This window comes from Pipistrellus hanaki (genome assembly GCF_964339955.1).
Source record: "Pipistrellus hanaki genome assembly, chromosome: 2".
NCBI classification, from domain to species: domain Eukaryota; kingdom Metazoa; phylum Chordata; class Mammalia; order Chiroptera; family Vespertilionidae; genus Pipistrellus; species Pipistrellus hanaki.
The window spans coordinates 164,767,494-164,781,402 of record NC_140504.1 but is presented as its reverse complement, the minus strand read 5'-3'; the positions used below and the strand labels follow the sequence as shown (position 1 = coordinate 164,781,402).

Below are 13,909 nucleotides of genomic sequence, written 5' to 3'. Positions count from 1 at the left end.
AGGTCCTCAGGTTACATCGAAGATCCATTCCTATGGTGTGATGTAAGGCGATTTTCGCCGTAAGTCGGAACCCACCACCTACATAAGCACCTACGTCACTCACATGGAGCACATACACAGCAGTAATGAAACAATAAAAACAATTTAAAAGAAAGATAACAATTGCTGACCTTTACTTGTGGTGAATAAATAATAAAAAACATAAAGCAGATATATGTACCTACGTTGAAATGACGGGACTTTTTTTTTTTAATAAATAAGTGGGAGATGGCGATGTAACCACGAAACAATATAAGTTGAGTCCGACGTAACTGAGGACTGCCTGTAATATAAATATATGGTCACCTGCATAGTCCCACATGAGTTTGTACTTTAGGCATAGTATTTCCAAATACAGTAAAGCAGATAAATAGAAATACATGGAAATTAAAGGTTTCTTCTTAAGTAATTAACTTTAATGCTGAAAATTTAGTAGCATATTAGAAAACCTTATCTGGTTCCATATGTCTATCAATAAAAGCTTTAATTGGAATGCAGTAAGTGCTAGGATAAAAACATGCACAGCATTCTGGGGGGTGAGGTTCCACAATTCAGAAGGAGGAAGGTGACTTCCTAGAAATGACACCTGTGCTGAACTTTCAGAGATGAGCCAGAGTTTTGCCAGGTAAAGAAAGGTGGGAGCGAGAGAGGCATGTTCCAGACAGAGCCAACAGCATAAGTAAATACTAGGAGGCATAAAAGGACTTGCGGTATAACAAAGAATTTGGTATCACTGATATATAAAAAAGGATTGGTGAGTTATATTTAGAGGTTTGGCTTTATCCTAAAGACACAAAAGAATCATTGGAGGAGAGATAATGACCCCAAAAATATATAGGAAGTAAATTGATCATAGCTATGAAAATTAAAAGAGGAGAAATCAGGTTTGTTAATATATCTCCTTATTGAGCAACATGGGGCGTTAATATGTTTATCTTCTCGGATCTTGGAAAGAGGAGGCTACTGCTTCATGTTGAGAATTAAGAAAACAAAAGGCAGGGGGTGAATAATCCTCGAGAGACAGATGCACATAGCTACCTGTATCTTACCTCCCTACCCACCACACTAGTGGTCTTCAAACTAGTAGGAGGAATCCTGGATCCAAACAAAATCTTACTATGTAAATCCTAGGATAAAACAGCTGAAACAGAAGTGCAGGGTCCTGAGGCACCTCTTCAGAGCCCTAGGATTCTGTTGTTGGGTCGGCACTATTCTAGAGTGAACACAGCTGAGGTAATCCCTGCCTCCACGATCCTAAGCCTCAAATAAGAATTGGTTGTCAGAGGCCCTTCAGTTCAGGAATTCAGAAAACAGTGATATTTGCCTAGGATTGTGGCATGCACTTGCTTTAGAAATGGTTTACTCTTAAGGCATGTTTAAGTATAAAAAAAGGTAAAATGGATGAAGCAGAGTTAACAACCTTGATTGATTTTAATTATCTCCCCCCACAGTGTCAGGGTGAAGTGGAGAGAGGGCCAGCCTAGGAGTCCAGAGGTCTGGTCCTGCCTCTGCTACTCTCTAGCCACATACCTTGGGCCTATCCCTGGATTTCATCTGCTTTGGTTTCCTGGCTTAGTAAATGAGGACTGGGTGATCTCGGAGGCTCCTTCCAGCTCTGAAATTCCATTAATTTGAAAAAACCAGCATTTTGGAAAAAGGCTTTAGATTAAAGATCTAGTCTCAGAGATTAGTGCCTGCTTGTGTTCAGAGATTAATGACCTGAAAACCCACAGGAGAGAATGGAGACAAAGCAGCCTAGGGTATTTATAAACCCATCCTCATCATTCTATAACTAGACATAGCACCCTCCTGACAGTTTTACGGGGAATTTTCCATTATCCTTTGGGGTTAGCTTTGGCCATAGAAACACAATGATAATGAATAAGTGCCTCTGACTAGTTAGAACTGGAGATTGACAAGATAGTAAAAATAAGAGTTGTTTGAAGTAACTTCTTTTGTAAGGTTTCAAAAGTACAGCATATGTCCTGACCCTACCTCTGTTACGTAGAGTCTTCTGGCCAGCATTTCTCTGCCTCTGAGCTTTCGCCTGGGGCTTTGCTGGTGCCTTTGTTATTAGTTAGAAATGGCTGCATAGCAAATACCCCAAACTTAGTGGCTTAAAACAAAAATTGGTTACCTCATAGTGTCTGTGGGTCAGGAATTCAAGAGCAGCATAGCTGGGAGGGTCCAGCTCAGTCTCGTGAAGTTGCTGTCAGGATGTTGGCCAGCACTACAGCCACCTGAAGGCTGATTGAGCTTGAGGATCTACCTCTGACCCTACTCTCATGGCTGTTGGCAGAAGACCTCGTTTCCTTGCCATATTGACTTCTCTGTAGGGCTTGAATGTCTTCATCACATGGCAACTGGCTTTTCCAGAGCAAGTGATTCAGGAGAGAGCAAGTTAGAAACTACTATGTCTTTTGTGACTTAATAGCAGAAGTCATTCTTCATCATCCCACTGTAGTTTGCTTATTAGAAACAACAGTAAATATAGTCTACACTCAAAGAAAGGGTTAATCAGAAGCCTAGTACTCACCAGCTAGAACTTGGAGCTGGATAACTATTTTTATTCTCCCCCCCAACCCCCCCAAAAAAATACACACACACACACACACACACAGTTATAAAGGAACTAAATGGAAGAGGGAGATATTGAGCATATGTATTAATTTATTCAAACATTCACCAGATAGTCACTATGTGCAAGGGTGTAAAACAAGCACACATACTTTGAGGAATTGATACTAGGGAAGATAGACAAAAAAAGAAAAGAAAGGACAAATACAATAAGTATGATAAATACGACAATAGAGGTAAGCATGGGGTAATTTGGGTACACAGAGAGGAGGCACCTGGCTAAGACTTGGGAGATCAGAGAGTTGGGGAAGTTTCCTGAAGCAGAGACTCCTGAGTGAGGGCCCACTTGCCACAAGACACAGCTTTTCAGTCCTGGGCAGACAGAGAGCTCACTATTCTTTTTACCTTCCAGAATGTTGCCGAGGCACAGTGCATTGCCAATCAAGTTCAGCTCTTCTATGCCACTGATCGGAAGGAGACCTACGGGTTAGTGGAGACTTTTAACTTCAGACCAAATGACTTCAAATATATGTCTGTCATCGCTGAATTGGAGCAAAGTGGACTTGGAGCGGAACTGAAATGTGTCCAGAACCAGGAGCAGACTTAGAGCTGCAAGGGTTGGCTCCTTTACAGCATCTGCTCAGCCCACACACACCCCACCCTTGAACTCAGGAGCTCAGCATCTATAATGCAGTCTCTTAAGGAGTTGCCCTGTGTGCTTATGTAAGAAATACTAATGGAGATGAGCCTTATTACTTGATAGTCAGGAACAGAGGTAGCCAAAATTCTGATAATTATCTCTCAGCACACTTGAGGTTTCCTTTTTAAGTGTTTCAGTTCATTATCAGAGCTAGCCAAAGATCAGCAGGATGGTTGCCTTGATTTTACACACTGTTGAAAGTGCATATGCATTCTGGCATTTTGATGGTACAACTCCCAAATGAGTATAGTTTCTCATCTTTCTAAACTTGTGACAAGATAGCTTGAAGACCTGCTATAGTTAGATGTGGGCTTTAGATACTCTTCACATGTGCCAGTTAGCTTGCCAAAATATAACCCAAATATCCTGTTTAGATTCTAGAACAACCGGGTATTGCAATCAGGATAAAGACTTTATCTAGATGCTCCCAGAGTTGCTTTTAGTGTAGCTGGTTTGAAGCATCAGTAGATGTCAGGTATACTTAAAACACACAGGTACAGTCCCTGCATGTTTTTAAACCATGGTTTGTGGCTCCTCCTCTTCTAACTTTGTCTTTTAGAATTTGTGTATTTGGAGGGGGTGAATCAGTGCAATGTAAATAAATCAACTTTTTATAAGGAAGGAACAATCTAGATTTGTATGTTTTTATGTTGTTTTTTAACAACTCTAAGCCGTGCTACTATTACATGAAAAAGTGGGTGGAAGCAAATGTTCCCAGGTTGGGTGTGGAGAAAGTATAGCAATAAAATAAGCTTTGGCTTACAGTCTTTGTTATATTCAGCAGTGAACTCTAAGCTATATGCTATCCTTAGTGTCAGTGCTTTGAGCTGATTTGATCAAAATTCATCTTTGGGCTTAGTAATTGCTTGAAACACCAAAAAATGAGAAAGGAGCTCTCCAGTTCTAAAAACTCTCATATGGTTTTAGAGTCACTGTTATGGCTCAAAGCTCAGTGATAGAGGAAGGTGGTAGTTACACACCAGTCTTCTGAACCTGAGTCCTCCCCGCCACCTTTCCCCCCATTGTTGTCAGCTGCCTCTACTACGCCTTTCCTTTTCTTGCTCTGACATGCTTCACTTTGTCTGCTGCTGCCCGAGATCTGGTGGTATGACACTGAACATGGTCAGTGGGAATGAAACCAGTAGTTACAGTTCCTGTGTATGTTTGTTTTCTTCATTACTGGTTGGGCCTGTCCCCAAGCTCTTTAAATGGGGTTGGACTTCCTATTATTTTTTGAGTTGAGTCCTTTTTGTTATACCTCTGAGTTTGTATATAGAAAGAGACAGATAGTGTTTGTTTAACTTGGAAAAGCTGCTAGCTAGTTTTTCACAATTTCTCTAAAGACAGGGTTATTTCCTGATGCAAATTCTGGACCTACCTCTGGTCCTGACAGTTCATTTTTTGAGAAACTTGAGAATCTGGATGTTTTGAGTCCCAGGAATCTTTAGCATTAGTCAGAGCTGTAGTGTGGGTATCCGGTTATGTTTGCTTTTCAGTCCAGATGGACCCAGCCATAGGACATTTCCTAGCCATAGGACATTTTCATAGCACCTCCACCAGAGGGTGAGAAAATGATGGGAAAAGAAATAAGAATTGGCTGCTCATTTATTGCTCTTCCCAGCTTTGCCCTAAACCACAAGGAAGACTATGTCCATGGACAGTTACACTGGAAAGATCAAAGCACCATCTGGCTGTTCCTTATATTTACCTAGGAAGATCTGGCAAAGAACTAAAAGAACATTGTAACATTGGTCAGTAAATTTGTCTGCTGGTGCAACATGGTGTTATAGAAAGTGGACAGGCTTTGGAGTTAAATGAATCTAGATTCAGCTGTTGGTGTTGCAATTCATTAGCTCTATAATATTGAACAAATTACTTAAGCTCTAAATCTGTTTATTCATCTGTAAAATGGGGATAATACTATCTACCTCATAGGATTATTATGAAAATTAATTTATAGACTACAGTAGAGCTTAATAAATGTCAACTCCCTTCCTCTTCTCTACCTCCCTGCCTGTCATTAAACGTCAATGCAAATTAACATTTCAGGTGTGCAGATCATTCTTTATTCCAGTTGAACAAGCAAACCTTATCTCACATGTTCTCAAACTTTAAGTGGAAGTAAAATTATTTTGAGCACTTCAAAATGCAGATTCCCAAGTCCCAAACCTCAGCCTGCTGAATCATAATCTTTGTAGAAATTCCTGGGACTCTGCATTTTAATATGTGCTCCAGATGATTCTAATGATGGTAAGTCACCAGCCACACTTTGAGAACCATTGCCTTATGAGTTCTTCACAAAAAAATGCCAGGTCTTCCTTTCCTATGGACATTAACCATAGAATTGGGTTCAATCTCCTGTCCTTTGCCTCCTATAGTGGTCCCCTGTGCCTATATTATATTTATGTATTTATGTATCTTTTGCCCACAATAGACTGTGAGCTCCTTGAGGGCCAGGCTTTAATCTCCATTTCTAGTGTCAAGGATATGGTCTGGAACATGTAAGATACTGAATTGTTTATTGAATAAATAAGTGACATGATTTTAGCCAAAACATCATGTTGTGTATGCCTATATTTAAATGCTCTGAATTTAAGAGAATCATTTAGATTGAGAATTTACTGAAGAGGAATATTTGTAATCCCAGGTACCAGATTATATACAAAGTCTCTGTAAATCACCAATCTTCTGGGCTGCCTGCTCAGTGCAATCCAGTAGTCCTCACAGAGCACCTAATCTGCCACCGCCATGTTAGGTGCAGACACGGAAAATGCATAGGAACCCTATTCTCAAGCTCTGTTCCAGCCACTGCCTATGTCTCTCTGGCCTCTGAATCTGTGCCCTACATCTAGCACCTGGTCATCATTTTCCTTATCTTGTTCTCAGGAGTATATGCTGCTGTTTCTCTCTTCTCCTCCAACCAGTTTGGAAGCAGTAGTCACATGTATGCTTTTTCTTTTTCTTTTCTTTTTTTTCTTTGCAGTCTCCATAATAACTGACCTTTTGTTCAATTTTGGAGAAGAGGTAAAAATGCCCATTTTTCCAGTCCTTTGATTTAGCAATGACTCGGCATTTATTAATATTTAGTGAGCACCTGTTAGATGTCAAGTACAGATATAGGAAGCTGGTGAATAAAGCAGAGATCAGGACAAATAAGGCCCTTGTTGTCATGGAATTTATATGCTTCTGAAGAAGACAAATGAATAACATTATTTCAAATACTGGTAGTGCTATGAAAATAAAAAATAATAATGTGATAGAATGCAGAGTGGAGGCAATAGCTTAATGGTCAGAAGAGCTATCTCTGCAGCGGTGACAGCTGATACTGGAGTTGAAGAAAACTTCCCAGTAAAGAGAAGAGCCAGGGCTGAGGCCTTAAAGTAGGGCCAAGCTCAGCATGCTTATTTCTGGGGCCCAAATTTAAAGGATCATTCCTTGCCTTTGAGCTCACAGTTCAGCAAGGGAGACACTAACATGAATAATTACAATATGGGCAAACTGACAGTGCCATTCTCAGAAGAGGGCCTTGGAGGGTTAAAGAATGCCAGGGAAGCCCTTGCCAGTGTGGCTCATTTGGTTGGGCAACATCCCATACACCAAAAGGTTGCCACTTTGATTCCTGGTCAGGACATGCCCAAGTTGATCCCCAGTAGGGGGTGTGTGCAAGAGGCAATCCATCAATGTTTCTCTCCCTCTCTTTCTAAATATTAATAATAATACTCAATATTTGATAAAGGAGGCATGAACATACAATGAAGTCAAGACAATCTCTTCAATAAATGGTGTTGGGAAAGTTGGACAGATATATGCAAAAAATTAAACTAGACCACCAACTTACACTATACAAAAAAGAAAAATAAACTCAAAATGGATAAAGGACTTAAACATAAGACAGGAAACCATAAAAATACTAGAAGAATACACAGGCAGAGAAAACTCAGACATGTCGAAGCAATTTCTTCACCAATACCCCTCCTAAGGCAATGGATACTAAAGAGAAAATAAACAAATGAGACTACATCAAAATAAAAAGCTTTTGCACAGCAAAAGAAACCAACAAAACAAGAAAGCCCACTGTATGGGAGAACATATTTGCCAATGTTATCACTGATAAAGGTTTAATCTCCAACATTTATAGGGAACTCATACAACTTAATAAAAGGAAGATAAATGACCCAATAAAAAAATGGGCAACGGACCTAAATAGATACTTTTCTAAAGAAGACAAAAGGAAGGCCAAAAGACATGGAAATATGCTCAAAGTCACTAATTATCCGAGAGATGCAAATCAAAAAGACAATGTAGTATCATCTCACACCTGTCAGAATGGATATAATCAACAAATCAACAAGTGCTGGCAAGGATGTAGAGAAAAAGGAACCCTCGTGCACTGCTGGTGGGAATGCAGACTGGTGCAGCCACTGTGGAGAACAGTATGGAGTTTCCTCAAAAAACTAAAAATGGAACTATTTGACCCAGCAATTACACTTCTAGGAATATATCCCAAGAAACTAGAAATACCAATCAGAAAGGATATATGCCCCCCTATGTTCAGAGCAGCACAATTCACCATAGCTAACGTTTGGAAACAACCTAAATGCCCATTGTCTGATGAATGGATTAGAACACTATGGTACATATATATTATGGAATACTACGCTGCTATAAAAAAAGAAGGAATTCTTACCATTTGCAGCAGCATGAATGGAACTGGAGAGCATTATGTTAAGTGAAATAAGCCAGGCAATGAAAGAAAAATACCACATGATCTCACTCATTTATGGGAAATAAAAAGCATTATAACCTGATGAACAAAAAGATAGATACAGAGGCAGTAAAGCATTGAACAGACTGTCAAATTACAGCGGGAAGGCTGGGGAGTGTCGGGGAGGGGAGAAAAGAGATCAACCAAAGGACTTGTACGCATGCATATAAGCAAAACAAATGGACACAAGTTACTGGGGCGGGAGGGGGCGCGGATTAGGACACACAACGGGGTAGGGGAGGCTGGGGGAAGGCCAATGGGGGAGTGGGGGAGGAGATATATGTACTACTATATGTAATATGTTAAGCTATAAAAAATTAAAAAATAAAAATATGTAAAAATAACACTACTGGGTACTGTGGAGGATGCAAATCTTACCAGTCTATAATACCTGGCATGAAATGCTTGAGGAAATTAGACTGTGAGAGCCACCCCTCCCTGACCTGTAGCTCTTTAACAATCATCTGCAATCTCAGTCTGAGGAGCTGTGAAGTGGGACACCTGGTTCTGGGGAAAGTTCTTCAAAAGACTGGGACTGTTGTTATCACCCACAATGCAAGGGCAAGGTCTGTACCTAACCCAGATATAGTGCCTGACATCTAATGAGTTCTCAGTAAATATTTATGTAATTAATGGATGGATAAATGAATGAATGAGTCCAATGTGCTGGTTCCACCCTTCCATGCTATCTCTCTAAGATGATAAAAACTCTATTGGTTTACTACTATTTTTAGAAGACATCACCCCAGCCCTCAGGGAGGTCCTCACCCCACAAGTAATATGGGGACCAGGAAGAGGTTGCCTTAATTTATTCAGGTTGCTATGACAAAATAACATAGATGGGTGACATACACAACAGAAATTTATTTTTCACATTTCTAGAGGCTGGAAAGTCCAAGATCGAGTCACCTACAGGTTTGGTGTCTGGTTCATAGAAGGCCATCTCCTAGCTCTGTGCTCAAATGGTAGAAAGGGAAGGGAGCTCTCTGAGGTCTGTTTTATAAGATCACCATTCCCATCACCTTCCAAAGACCCTACCTCCAAATACCATTGCACAGAGGATTAAGTTTCAACATATGAATTTAGGGGACACAAATATTCAGTCTACAGTAGAGATACCCAAATCTTAGTTTTCTGTATAAATATCACTAGGGACCTTGCTTAACCAGAAGCTTCCTGTACCCACCCCAAAGATACTGAAGCAAAATATCTATAAGAGAGGCCTACCTTTTCTGTTTCCTTTTTTATTATTGAAATTTTCAAACATACTAAAGTAAAACCATAGTATAATGAACCCCAAGACCCTGTTACCCAACACAAAAAAATGTTCAACACATGACAATCTAGTTTCATTTAGATCCCCACCCACTTTCTCTCCAAATCCCAGGTATTATATTGTTTAATCCATACATACCTCTGCTTATATTTCTAAAGGATAAATACATTTAAAACACAAAACATTTCTAACTTAATTAACCATAATTCCTTAATACTATCAAATGTGTAGTCATATTCAAATTTTCCCAATTATCCCATAATTTTTTATAGCTTTGCTCCAGTCTGGATCCAAACAAGGTCATATCTTGCAACTAGATATATCTAAGTCATTTTTTAACTTTTTAAATAATTTTAGGCTCACATAGCAGTTGCAAAAATAATAGCGTTCCTACATACCCTTCACTCAGCTTTCCTCAATGTAACATATAATAACCAGAATGATCAAAACCATGAAATTGACATGCACACAATATAAATACAGACTTTATTTTGGATCTCACCAGCTTTTATATGCACTCATTCTTTACTTTTTCCTTTTGTTTATAGTCCTGTGAAATTTTAGGTTTGTGGAACCACAGTCAGGATCCTATCACCCAGAGAAGAAAGTCCCTCGTGCTATGTATGCCTTCATAGTCAAACTTTCCTTCTCAGTCCTAACTCCTGGCAACCACTGATCTGCTCTCCATCACTATAATTTTGTCATTTTGAGAATGTATATAATAAAATCACATAGTATGCAATCTTTTAAGATTAAATTTTTTCACTCAGCACAATGCCTTTGAAATCTATCCAAGTTGCTACAACTCTCAATACCAGTTTGTTTTATTGCTGAGTGGTATTCCATATTAAGGCACTTTTAACTTACAGGTTTCCCCCCACCTCTTTTGTTTTCTTGACATTTATGTGTTAAGAATCTGTCCTATAGAATTTTTGTCATTCTGGATTTTGCTTATTTCCTTTATTCCCAGTCCCTCCTGTAACGGAGAGACCTCAGATGGTCTTCCTTACAGAAGACCATCTGATTCTGACCAAGCGAAATATCTATAAGGCTTGGTCAGAATCAGATGGTCTTCTGTAAGGAACCCCCATCCCCACTGGCAACGCTAAGGCGGGTATTACTGAAAACACTGGGAGAAAGGAAGCTGAGAGGAGGGAAGAAAGGGCCATGGGGGCTGTGGTAGTCTGAGGAAGGTTTGAATTGGGGTTATTCTCTAGGCAGGCAGCCCCAGAGGCTGAAAGGGAGGCACCACAGTGGCAGAGGAAGTAGGCTTGGACAGAACTTCCTGTGCAGGCTTCATGGTGGGTTCCATGGAAGGCTGAGCCTGGGACACTGGCAAACTGTCACCACAGCCTACCTTCTAACCCCCAACCCCTCTGCCACCAACTATCACCTCCACTCCTGGGACACCCCTGAGTTGGGAACTAACCCAAGTGGTTGGAGGGCATGCATCTGTAGAGGGCAATACCCACCACAGCTCTGTTGGAGGTCAGTCAGGTTGGGGAGGGTGTTATGAAATTATCCTAAGGCTCTTATGCATACAGGCTTCCACCACAGGCTCCACAGGTATTCTTTCCAAGATGGAAGTCCTGAAACCTGGAGAGGCGAAGACTATGCCTCCAACTCGAGGAGTGGGCAGGGAGCAGGGAGGAAAGAGTGACCTTGGAGCACAGAACACTTGAGTCAGGTTCTCAGGCTCAAGAGGGCCCTCCTGCTTCTCAGAGGGACTAAAGTCCATGTCACAGTGGCTGTGCCACTTTCGTTTGCACATTTACTCTCCCCACTCCCACCCCGAGAAGTGAGTACAGCTACCCAGGCTACATGGTTGGATCGCCCTGATGTATTAAGTATCCTTACATGTTGTCCTGGTCACTGCCCCTTGTCTTTCAGGACCACAGGAATGGGGCCATCCCTCTTCTACACACGAGCTTGCTGGGGCTTGAAGGCAGTACCCCAAAACGACTGACCATGGCCTTCTGCTGACCTTCACAGGTCTTCTGTGGGGCTCGTATTGTTGTGGCTTCCATTTTACAGAGGGGGAAATAGGCTCCGAGAGGACAAATGCCTTGTCTAAGGCCACACAGAATTTTAATGTACATTCTTTTCAACATTGTCTTTCAAACTAAAGGAAGTCCAACCTCAATTCCTCTTATTGCAATGAGTCTATTCTTTGTGCCAGGATGAAAGATATTGCAGGAATCTGGGCAGGAAAAGGCAGAGCTGAAATAGAAACTTTTTCTTGGGAGATTGAGAAGAAGGTGGGCCCCATCTGGCTCCTCCACTGGAGCTGTGGCCTAAGCTCAAGAAGCATACCCAGCCCACAGCGATCATACTGCAAGGGACTGGGGGTCTAACGGGGCCTCCCTCACCTCCCTTCCTTTGATTTCTGGCCAGGTTTCCCCATCGGAGTTTCCAGAAACCTGAGGGATGCTCTGGGGGTGCTGTAACTCCTTCTGAGAGGAGTGTGGACATAGGGAAACTTTTCTGGCATAGGAGGGACTGGGAATCCCCAAGGAGAGACTCCTCTGTATCAGTGGAGTCACAGGTACAGGCTCACAGGGGCAAGAGCAGGAAGCTTGTTCTGATAAGGCACTTGGAATGGTATGGATCAGGGGTCCTCAAACTTTTTAAAGTGGGGGCCAGATCACGGTCCCTCAGAGAGCTGGAAGGCCGGACTATATGAACTACTAATTCCTACTGTAACACCTCAGCTGCGCTCACTGCCCAAAAAACCTGGCGGGCCGGATCAGACTCCTCTGCGGGCCGTAGTTTGAAGACCCCTGGTATGGATGGAAGATGCTTTTGTGGTGCAGATGGGGAAAATTGAAGCCAAAGAAGGACAGGGGCTTTCCTAGAGACACATACGGCAGGGCCGGAGCCCAGCTCTGGATACCTCCCGTGCCACTGGAGCTCCCAACGAGAAGCCATGTTCTTGCGGTGGAAAAGAGTATGTCCACAACTAGGTTCTCAATGGTTCCCACCAAGCTTCAGAGACAGGGCCTTCTTTGAGCCACTTGTCATACCCAGGACACAGTGGCAGGGAGCAGTGCCTATAGAGTTACAGCACGCCACCAGGGAGCACAGGAGTAACCAGTCACACAGCTAAATACATTGCAAAGCTGGGACCTTGTTCTCAAAGGTCTGGATCTTCTCAGCCCCAGCAGAGCCTCCTGTAAGTATCTCTCCAGCCCAGACTGAGAGCCACAGGAAGGGGGGACAGGCATTTGAGAGGCCTGGGCTATCTCTGTCTTCTCCCAGGCTTCAACCTGTCAGCTACTCTGTTTCCCCGAAAATAAGACAGTGTCTTATATTAATTTTTTCCCCCAAAGTTGCGCTCGGTCTTATTTTCAGGGGATGTCTTATCTTTCCATGCACTAGGTCTTATTTTTGGAGGATGTCTTATTTTCAGGGAAACATGGTAGTATCAGGCATACCCTAAAAATCTGTGGGTGAGCTGGTGACTTCTGAAGCTCCTCCTAAATGGATCAGCTGTATTTCCCACAAGATTCTCTACTTTTCACTCTTCACCAGGCAAACCCCTGCCATCCTATAAAACCCAGTTGGAGGTACAGCAAATGACCATGTGCAAAGCCACAGAAAGAGTCACATCACATTCCAAAGAATCTTACCGACCACGATCTCCAACCACAAGGCAATATAATTAGAAGTCAGCACGAGAAACATAAACCTCCCCATAGGCTGAGAAACTAAGAAACCCCACTTCTAAATCAACCATGGGTTAAAGAGGAAATGACAATGAAATTATGAAATACTTAGAACTGAATGATAAGAAAAGCACAAAGCGGTTTGTGTTTCCTCTGTAAGTCAAAGTCCCTGACCCACATCCTAAGTTCCTTTCATTGCCTCCTCCCAACCCCCCAGACACACTCTAGGAGGCTGACTTCTATAGACTGAATCAACAGGTTCCCTGCCCTTGCCTTCAAGAGTAGGAATTGGCCAGTGGGGAGACCTGCCCAGAAGTCAGAGGGAGGGAGGTGGGGAAGGACCCCTTAGACCCCCAGTCCTTGGCAGTATGATTGCTGTAAGGGGCGTATGCCCCTGGAGCTTAGGCCACAGCTCCAGTCCGCAGCTCCCTCCTCATAGTTCCCACGTTGACAACTCCCTCCCAGCACCTCTCAGCTGGGGTGGGGGGGTGAGGGTGGTCAGCTTCAGCCTAGAATGGACATCAAAAGGCTGCTCTTGCTAGCCCTTTGGTGATACACTATCCATGTGGTTTCCCTGTACCCTGACTACACCTCTAAATAGTGCCTTCTTTAAACTCTCCTCAAAATGCCCAGTTAGGGTGTTCCATGTGTGTCCTGCAGTTAACTCACTCTCAGAAAGTGCTCCCCATCAGTCTGTAACCATGCTCACACTTCTGGATGACGGAGCTCTGTCCTTGTGTGATTTCTGTGTGTTGACCCCTTGCTGGCCTGTTGTCTGCTGAGGTCAGGAACTGGAGCAGCTTCCTTACCTGATGCCCTGCTCTCAGCACAGTCATGCTTAATACAGGGGGTTAAATAGGGCATCGAACAAGGACTAGATTTTAATC

General features: G+C 42.4%; 1 protein-coding gene across 3 annotated transcripts in view; it reads left to right on the top strand.

Annotated features, from left to right (window-relative positions):
* ATPAF1 (ATP synthase mitochondrial F1 complex assembly factor 1) overlaps nt 1-5,872 on the top strand; it is a 28,402-nt gene extending 22,530 nt beyond the window's left edge. For 2 of the 3 annotated variants that reach the window (XM_084872378.1, XM_084872379.1), the window contains exon 9: nt 3,029-5,872. In XM_084872378.1, coding sequence (XP_084728504.1) covers nt 3,029-3,223 — 195 coding nt within the window. In that variant the 3' untranslated portion in view covers nt 3,224-5,872. The remainder of the gene's footprint in view (nt 1-3,028) is intronic. The other variant, XR_014793979.1, reaches the window with a different exon arrangement.
* The last annotated feature ends 8,037 nt before the right edge of the window (nt 5,873-13,909 follow it).